At 64.2% G+C, this 8,921-nt stretch overlaps 3 protein-coding genes across 3 annotated transcripts in view; all 3 read left to right on the top strand.

The window, feature by feature from the left end:
- Positions 1-419, top strand: part of F751_4046 (hypothetical protein) — a gene marked incomplete at both ends in the record, with an annotated part of 1,864 nt that extends 1,445 nt beyond the window's left edge. The window contains one exon of the mRNA XM_011398597.1: positions 17-419. Coding sequence (XP_011396899.1) covers positions 17-419 — 403 coding nt within the window. The remainder of the gene's footprint in view (positions 1-16) is intronic.
- Positions 420-1,177: 758 nt separating this feature from the next.
- Positions 1,178-1,387, top strand: F751_4045 (hypothetical protein; the record flags this gene model as incomplete). Its single annotated transcript, XM_011398596.1, has 1 exon — positions 1,178-1,387. The coding sequence occupies one exon, from the start codon at positions 1,178-1,180 to the stop codon at positions 1,385-1,387; it is 210 nt and encodes a 69-aa protein (XP_011396898.1).
- A 199-nt stretch (positions 1,388-1,586) lies between these two features.
- Positions 1,587-8,859, top strand: F751_4044 (UDP-sulfoquinovose synthase, chloroplastic; the record flags this gene model as incomplete). The annotated part of the gene is made up of 19 exons (XM_011398595.1): positions 1,587-1,641; positions 1,730-1,775; positions 1,897-2,131; positions 2,341-2,695; positions 2,998-3,323; positions 3,589-3,703; positions 3,980-4,420; positions 5,318-5,506; positions 5,702-5,940; positions 6,147-6,281; positions 6,444-6,516; positions 6,709-6,770; positions 6,921-6,947; positions 7,185-7,272; positions 7,495-7,592; positions 7,850-7,932; positions 8,085-8,145; positions 8,441-8,581; positions 8,758-8,859. 19 exons carry the CDS (start codon positions 1,587-1,589, stop codon positions 8,857-8,859), a joined length of 2,871 nt encoding a protein of 956 aa, XP_011396897.1.
- Between the last annotated feature and the right edge of the window lie 62 nt (positions 8,860-8,921).

Genomic DNA, 8,921 nt, shown 5'->3' with positions numbered 1-8,921 from the left:
CCCCTGACCACCACAGCCCTCAGCCCCTTGTCTGGGCTGCTGACCTGGAGGCGCGGCCCAACACCAGTGTAAGCCCTGGAACTGTGCACGAGGGAGGCGCCATCACGGCCTCTGGCGAGGAGCTCAACACACATGGCTCCCTGGCTGGCTCATGGGACGACTGTGATGCATCCTTGACCCCCATCTCCGCGGCCTTCTGCGCTGCTGAGCGCAGCCAGACGGCTGCCTCGCCGACGGCCTGGCCTCCGCCCCAGGACGACCTGGAGTGCACGGGCTGGGAGCACTTCATCCTGACCCCAGAACGCCCGCCCATGGCCAGCGCACAGCAGCAGTGGCATGGCTGGAGCTTCGTCACACCCTACCCACAGCGCCTGGAGCAAGACTCCCCCATGCTAGGCCGGGAATTCGAGGACCTGTGATTGCTGCCCACCACCTGCACATGCGAGGTGCCATTGCAAGGTTGTTATTGAGATGCTGACGCTTTGTTTGTTGCTTACAAATTGAGTCTTCGCTTAACGCATTGTGATGTAGAACAGAATAGGAGGGATTCTGTTTCTGGGTTGGCCTTGTAACTCTCAATTTGTAGAGCGGGTCGCATGCTGGAGCCAGAGGTCGAGCCTGTCCTGATCACTCTCTGTATCTTGGGGTCCAGAAGTCGTGCATCGGTCCTGTCCTGCGTCTCTCTGCCACATGAGGTGCAAGCCAAAGGACGGGGCAAACCCAGGATAGGAGAAGGTGTGACTGCAGGAGTCGTCGGCCGCAATCAAGCACTGACACCCCTGACAAACACCAGGAATGATGAAAGCATACTGAAGGACCACCCATAATTGATGCAATGGAAGATTCATCACTGTCGCCAGATCTCAGGAGCACTTGGAACCTTGATCATCGCATACCCTTTCGGTGCCGTCTTCATTTTGTGCAGCCCACAGAAGCTATTGGAGGCCTCCTGGGTTTAGAAAGGGACCGTGCACCTTCCAGTGGCGAACGCTCATCCTTGTACATTTATACTCCTTGAAGTTGCTTGATGGTGATCTTTTCAGCGCGCACCTCCTTGTAGACCGGGGCTCGTGCGGTGTTCGTCCTGCATATTTGAAACTCTGAATCGGACCCGAAGTCTTTCCGAGCACGATCCCCATCCTTGATCGGAATTGCCTTTTCCACGGGGAATGCGTGAATGGGGGATCCGAGAAAGACCACGATGTGCCTATCGTTGTGTGGTCCGATCGGTACTGCGGCCCCTGGTCCCGCAGGTTTGGGATTGGCATTTCGCACCTTGCCACACCGCACCCACAAAACTACGCAATTAATTTGGAAAGATGTAACGCAGGATGGTTGCACGTTCACTGGTCTGTCAAGGGACAGGAGTCTCTTACCAGGGATGTAAGCTTGAGGGCCCGTGAAGAGAGCGATGTCGTGCTTGCGCGCGCGCGCTGTCTCGGGCACTCGTATTAACATTGCATGCGAGGTGCACAAGGTGCCAGTCATGCAAGCACCGACATGAGCATTCATGCAGGCTGAGTATGGCCCATAGTGCTGCGATGTTGGGGACGCAACGAAGATGACGCGTGGCCCTGGGCACCAACATGACGCCCAACACGCGCGGGGTGCCTGAGGACTTGGAGGAGGGAGAGCTAGAAGGTAGGCAGCGACAGGTATCCATGCTTTACTCTGGTTTACAATGCTCACGTGCTCAATAGCGAGACGTCTTTACGTCGCTCGCCGGCAGGTACTCCGGAATGTGCCTTGCCCTGGTCCAGCGGCAAGCGGTGCAGGTGTGGGGCAGTGGGGTGGTGTCCGGCGCACCGGCCGACGGTGTGTCAAAGCATGCTCCGGCATTCATCTTGAGGCTGGGGGTCTGTCATACCTGCCGTCCCTGCAATGTGCCACTCTCAGGGCGCCTTACTTCTATGAGGAGCTGCTGGATGACAGCCTGGAGGTTGAGCAGCCGGAGCCAGCCCGCAAGCCGAAGAAGGCCAAGAAAGGGCGGGCCAACGACACCGGAGGCCCAGCCAGCTTGGCCCGGGTGGAGCTGCGGCCCGAGCACTCCCCAGTGACGCTGGAAGACATTCAGCGGCTCATCCTGTGGATCCTGGCGGAGGAGACCAAGCCCCGATGGTGCTCTGTCGAGGTGCGTCGGCAAATGGGAGGTGTTTTGGGAGAGGATCGCTCAGGCAGGCCCTCCCGGCCTGCGTCACGCCAGCACCCTGCTTCGCCTGCGTGTGAATCAGGCCGCCGCTCCTTGCGCCAGCCCCGTCGGCCCCCACCCCTGATGAGGCGGCACCCCCAGCCCCCCGCCTCCCCTCACACACACACACAAACACACCGCCCCTCCCTCAGAACAAGGCGCTGGTCCCCCGGGTGGTGCTCCTGCTGGCTCACGGGCTGGACGCCGAGGCCCCCCCGCCCGCGCTGGGCACCCTGCTGGGGACCCCGGTGCAGGTCCGGGCGCGGAGCGGGGTGCTGGAGCCCGGGCAGAGCGCGCACTCGCTGCTGACCCTGGCGCGGCGCGCCCCACGGGAGGGCCCCCCGCCATTGCGGGGCCGGCCACCCACGCTTCCCGCCCCCGCCTCCTACGCCCTGACCCTGGAGCAGATGGAGGAGAATGGCTACCCCCTGCCGCGCCTGGCAGAGGGCGGCGGCGGCGCGATGACCGTGCCGGCGGGCTACCTCGCGACGTGCGCGCCCGAGGCGGGTGAGGGCGGGCGCGGCGGCGTGGGAGGGTGGCGTGGCGGCATGGGTGCTTGCGCCGGGCATCGGATTGTGGAGGAGCAAGGGGTTGTGGAGGGAGGGCCCTCCTTCCGCCTCCAATCCCAAGAGCCGGCTGCCCGACTGCCCGGCAACCCTGCCGCCATGGCCCCCTCCCAGGCACCCGGCTCAATTTCGCTCCTGCCCATGCGCTGCCCTCCCCCAACACCCGCGCCCACACTCCCCCCCTGCTTGCTTCCCCTCCTTTCCCCACCACACACGCACAAGCATGCCCTCATCCCATCGCAGGCGCCGCGCCGCCACGCGAGCTGGTGGCCCTGGACTGCGAGATGTGCCTGACGGCCGAGGGCCTGGAGCTGACGCGGGTGGTCGCGCTGGGGTCTGGGGGCGAGCTGCTGCTGGACCGCCTGGTGGCGCCGCGCAACCCGGTGCTGGACCACGTCACGCGCTTCTCCGGCATCACGCCTGCCATGCTGGAGGGCGTGACCACGCGCCTGGAGGATGCGCGCGCTGAGCTGGCGCGCCTGCTGGGCCCGGACACGCTGCTGGTCGCGCACAGCGGGGAGAACGACCTGCACGCGCTCAAGGCGAGTTGTTTTGGGGGGGGTGGAGGGGTATTTTCGTGCCTTGGGGGGTGGGAGTGGGCACCGAGGGTGGAGGGTGGACGGGAGGGGCTCAGGACAGGCGGGGAGGGAATTGAGGAGGGTGCTGTGTGTAGGGACCGTAGGAAAGGGAACAGAGGAGGATTGGACCCAGGTCCAGGTCCAGCCCACCGCCATGCCCAGGAGGGCAGCTTGCACCCTACGCCGGCACCGGGGAACCCACTGCTCTAGTGCCACCACGCCACCGCCCCTCCCTGTCCCCCGCAAACAAGTGCAGATGGTCCACGCCCGGGTGATTGACACGGCCCTGCTCTACCCCCACCCCCGGCCCCCCGCCAAGTCGGCGCTGCGTGTTCTGGCCAGCCGCTTCCTGAAGCGCACCATCCAGAAGGGTGATTGGGGAGGGGGGGGGATGTAAGGAGGGGCGTCGGGGATTGTTGCGGGGGGAGGGGAGATGGTCGAGGGGAGGGAAGGAGGGCCTGGGCCGCGCGGCAGGCCAGGATGCAAAGGTCAGCATGGCTGGGCCGTCTGGAATTGTGCGTGCTCGTCTGACATCTCCTGGTGGCATTCCAGGGCCCCTGGAGGAATCCTTCGAGCCGCAAGCTTCCTGGTGACCCCCCCCTCTTCCCCCCTTGATTCCAAACCCTCGCCATCACCCGGCCACGCAGATTGCCACGACCCGGTGGAGGACGCGCGTGCTGCGCTGGACCTGGCCCTGCTCAAGTTCTCGCGCGGCCCGGACTTCGGCCTGCCCGCATCCCCGGACGCGCGCCGGGCGCGGCTGGCCGACGCGCTGCACGCTGCAGGCAGGACCTGCACCTTTGTGGACGTGGGCGCCAGCCTGAGGCAGTTCATGGGCGCCGCTGGCGCCGGCGTCGACGCCAGCGACGACGGCGAGGCGGCGCGGCGGCTGGCGCGCGAGGCGGGCAAGCCCGGCGTGCCGCACTTTCTTTTTGGCCAGCTGCGTGGGCTGCACGCGTCACAGGTCGCCGCGGCACGCCGCGCAGCGGGCGACGCCCGGGGCGGGGACTGCGCACGTGCCCTACGCCTGCGCCTGCGCCGCGTTGGGGAGGGGTGTGTGGGCGGTGCGCCGGAGGCGGCGGCAGACGGTGGGCGAGGATCCGCGGCAGACGGTGCACCGGCGTCGGCAACAGAGCCGGCAACAGCGGAGTCCGAGCCGCCGTCACTCGCCGAAGCTCCATCGCCGCCGGCACCGCACGACGAGCGCGCCGCGCTGGAGGGCGTCGTACGCGCCGTGCGCAGCGTGCACTCCGCGCTGATCCCCGGCGCGTTGCTCCTGGTGGTGGCGCCGCAGGGCAACACGGCGCTGAGCGCCGCGCTGGTGGGCGCGCGGCGGGAGGCGCAGCGCGGGGCGGGGGACGTGGCGGCCTGGACGCCGGAGGCCGAGGAGGTGCTGGCGGGAGCCTGCGCCCGCGCCGCCGCAGGGCTGTGCTACGTGTGCGTGAAGGGGGGGGAAGTGGGCAGTGGGGCCCTGCAAGCGGGCGTACAAGGGGACAGCCCGCTGTAAAACTGGGCGCCCGCACCGTCCGGGACAGTACAGGATCTGGGGCCGCGGGCCCTGCAAGTTCCACACGTGGCCAGTTTTGAAAAGGGGAATCTGGCGCGACGCCCTGATCCGGTGGGACGCCCAAGCATCTTGGGCGACAAGGCAAAGCCCCGGTCGGCCCAGGGCAGAGTGGACCCAGTCTCCAATCTTAACCAGTGCATCACACGATGGCAAGCCTAAACGTCCCAGGTATGGCGCGCACCGGCTCGGGCCCGTGCTCGTTTGCCGGATCACATGCTGGAAAGTCGCTGAATTCCGTCCCCCATTCGGCAGGTGCCTGCGGCGTGGTCCGGAGCAATGTTGCATCTGCTTCTGTGAGATCATGCGTCCAAGGTGGGGGTATGAAGGGTGGGTGCGCGATGCCGCCCTTGCCTGCTGCCCACTCCCCAGCACCAACCCGGCATCCAATCCGCGTCCTGGTCCTCCCGCCCCTCCGCAGCCCCAGGGCTGCGCTCCCTACAGAGTGCCAAGGCGACATTTGGCTGCCTCGTCGCGCAGCGTGGATCTGGGCTGCGTGCAGCTGCCCCACGGGCTCGCTGCCTACACATCTCGGCCATTGCGGCCGAGGCTCCCCCCCCCTCCAAGGTCCACGAGGGAAACGGCGCCGGCACCCGCGTCATGATCATCGGTGGGTGGACGCGGTGTGTGCACACACTGATGTACCGGGTTTTGTACTAACCGCCCTTGGCCCTCGGACGTCACATGGGTCCAGAATCTGAGCACGCTGGGAGGGCTGACCAGCTCCACATGGGACCGTGGATGGCCCTGGTGATCAGCCGCATTGCTTGCCCCCCCCCCCACCCCTTACCACATCCTCCAACAGGCGGCGACGGGTACTGCGGTTGGGCAACGGCACTGCACCTGTCGGCGCGCGGCTACAGTGTGTGCATTGTCGACAACCTGGTGCGCCGTACCTACGACCTGCAGCTGGGACTGGACACGTTGACGCCCATCGCCTCCATCCACGACCGCGTGAGGAAGTGGGCGGAGGTGTCTGGCAAGCACATCGACCTGCAGGTCGGGGACCTCTGTGACTTTGAGTTCTTCTCCGAGACCTTCAAGGTGCTGGTTTTGTCGTGTGGGGGGTGGGTGGGGAAAATGCGAGGGGCGGTGCGGGGAGGGGAGTAGGGTGCCGGGTATCTCAAGTGGCGCTGCCCAGTGGTGCTTCGACCCCGGGGGCGTGCAGGGATGGTTGGCAATCGCTGTGCCCTGCCCTCTCCTGTGTCCACCTGTACAACAACAAGCACTTTGCCCCTCAAAAACCACAGTCCTTCAACCCCGAGGCCGTGGTGCACTTTGGCGAGCAGCGCTCCGCGCCCTACTCCATGATTGACCGCCAGCATGCGGTGTACACCCAGCACAACAACGTGATCGGCACCATCAACCTGATGTATGCCATCAAGGTGCGGCCTGGGTGGGAGTGGGAGGGGGACTGGCGTGAGGCTGCAGGAGGGGGCATGGACAAGAATTGTTCCCCACTGCACCTCTGCAGGGGAATCGCGGGGTGCATGGTGGCGGACTGGCTGAGTTCCTGCTCACGATCTGTATCCCCACCCCTCACCCAGGAGTTCAACCCCGACTGCCACCTGGTGAAGCTTGGCACCATGGGCGAATATGGTACCCCCAACATCGACATTGGTAAGTGTGTTTGGCTGGACAGGGGAGAAGGGGTCTGGCAGGCGGCGGGTACAAGTAATGCTGCTATGCACCCAACCTGGGCTGCAGGACATTAGTGAAAGCATTCTGTGTTCTGCAGTGGCCGCTGGTGGTCTGATGGTGTGGTCTTTTCTCCATCCCAGTCCCTCAAATGCCCCCCCTCGTGCCCTGCAGAGGAGGGCTTCCTCACCGTCACCCACAACGGCCGGACAGACACGCTGCCTTACCCAAAGCAGGTGGGTGAAAAAGAGGAAGACCAGTGCTGGGAGTGTCTAGTGAGAGGTTGGCATGGCATGGCCGGCCAATCCGACCTGTACGCTGCATCCCAAGCCCAGGGCCCTTGGTGTCTCATCAGCGCCTTGGCCCCCACGACCCTCCTGCCGCAGGGAGGTTCCTTCTACCACCTGTCCAAAGTGCACGACTCCCACAACATCCATTTTGCCACCAAGGCCTGGAAGCTGGCAGCCACAGACCTCAACCAGGCGAGTTGGTGCAGGCGATGACATGCTTGTGGGAGGGAGTTCAGATGTGGTTGGGCTGCCAGAGTTTAATGTCTGCTGCGGGTCAGCAGCTGCCCTGCCAAAGTTCCCTTCTGAATGGCTACCCCCCCACTCTTGAGCTCACAAACCCCGACCTGCATTCACCAATAGGGTGTCGTGTATGGCCTGCGCACCGAGGAGACCACGGCAGACCCTGCCCTGATCAACCGCTACGACTACGATGGCATCTTCGGGACAGGTGGGTGGTGCGTGTCTGTGTGAGAATGCGAGGAAAGATACTATCGGGATGGGGTGTGTGGAAGCCGGCGATTGAGAGCTTGAACAGAAAGATCTTGCGATGCATCATACAACACCCAGTGGGACTTTCAATCGGCGTCGCCGGCGACGTAGATGGTTGTAAAGCTGCACCTTCCCGCCTCCATCAATCGCTCACCCTTCGTACCTGTTCTCATTCCTCCAGCCCTGAACCGATTTGTCGTCCAAGCCGCCGTCGGTCATCCGCTGACTGTGTACGGCAAGGGTGGCCAGACCCGCGGCTACCTGGACATTCGCGACACTGTGAGTTCCCGGCAGGGTCTGCAAACGGGTGCTGGGAAATGACCGCGGCGGTTTCTGAGGCGAAAGTGATTGGCGCAGGAAGGCACTTGTCGAACATGGCCTCGGGCGCACCTGCATCCCGCCCATGGCGTGCCCAGGGGCCTTGTTGAATCGTCCAACACTGTTCGGCCACATCCACGCCCCGTGTCTCGCCTGTGGCCATGTGTACAGGATGTCCAACCCTCGACTGCCCACTCATTCCACTGCTGTGTACTCAGGTCCGCTGCGTTCAGATCGCCATCGACAAGCCCGCCGCGCGCGGCGAGATGCGGGTGTTCAACCAGTTCACCGAGCAGTTCAGGTGGAGGGAGTGTGTGGAGGCGTTTGGGCACAGGAGCTTGCATGTGGCCTGCTGCACGCGGGTGTTTGCCGGGGACGGTGATGGTGAGGTTCGCTCTGGCAGTGCTGTGGCGGAAATGGTTGCAATGAGCTCACCATTTTTCCCACTCCCAGCGTCAACGACCTGGCGCGCATCGTCGGACAGGAGGGGAAGAAGCTGGGAATTGACGTCGAGGTAGGAGGGGGTGAGATTGTGGTGGGGACCTGTGAATGTTTGGCTGGCTGTTATTTGGGCGTGGGTGTTGCTGGATGCAGCAGCAAGCCTGGCAACGGAGGACAGTCTGATCTGCAACGGTGCGGCAGAGACCTACGCCATTTGCATGGCTTATTGGTCGCGTGCATGCGATCTTGAAGGCTGGCATGCTCCCCAATGCCCTCGCGATCTGGTATGACTCCGTTTTCCAGCTGGCTTCGTGTGTGCTGCACATGTTCTCCAACCAAAGACACGGCCTGCTTTCCCACCCCTCCAGGTGAAGAACATCCCGAATCCTCGTGTGGAGGCGGAGGAGCACTACTACAATGCCAAGTGCACCAAGCTAAGGGACCTGGGGCTGGAGCCCCACCTGCTCAGTGACAACCTTATCGATTCCCTCCTCTCCTTTGTGGTCGAGGTGAGTGGGCGATCTCGGTATGTGAGGTGGGCAGGGGTACCGCTTCGTTGGGGCACCGGATCCCTGGCTACAGGTAGTGCTGCGTTCAGGCAAGGAAAGACACTTCACATGGGTACCGGTCCAGCCCAAACGCTTTACATCCTGACACCCCCACCTTGTCGCCATACTCCTCACAGAACAAGGATCGCGTCCGCATGGAGCTGATCAAGCCGGCGGTGGACTGGCGCAAGTCTGGCGTCAGCGACGCCACCAACCGTGCGGCCGTCGCCCCCAAGTGACAGGATCCGCGAGCCACTGACCTGCGCAGGACGTGCGCCCAGCCTGCTGCCCCACGCGTTGA

Source organism: Auxenochlorella protothecoides, assembly GCF_000733215.1.
Source record: "Auxenochlorella protothecoides strain 0710 unplaced genomic scaffold scaffold45, whole genome shotgun sequence".
Taxonomy (NCBI): Eukaryota; Viridiplantae; Chlorophyta; class Trebouxiophyceae; order Chlorellales; family Chlorellaceae; genus Auxenochlorella; species Auxenochlorella protothecoides.
This window is presented reverse-complemented; position numbering and strand designations above follow the sequence as displayed.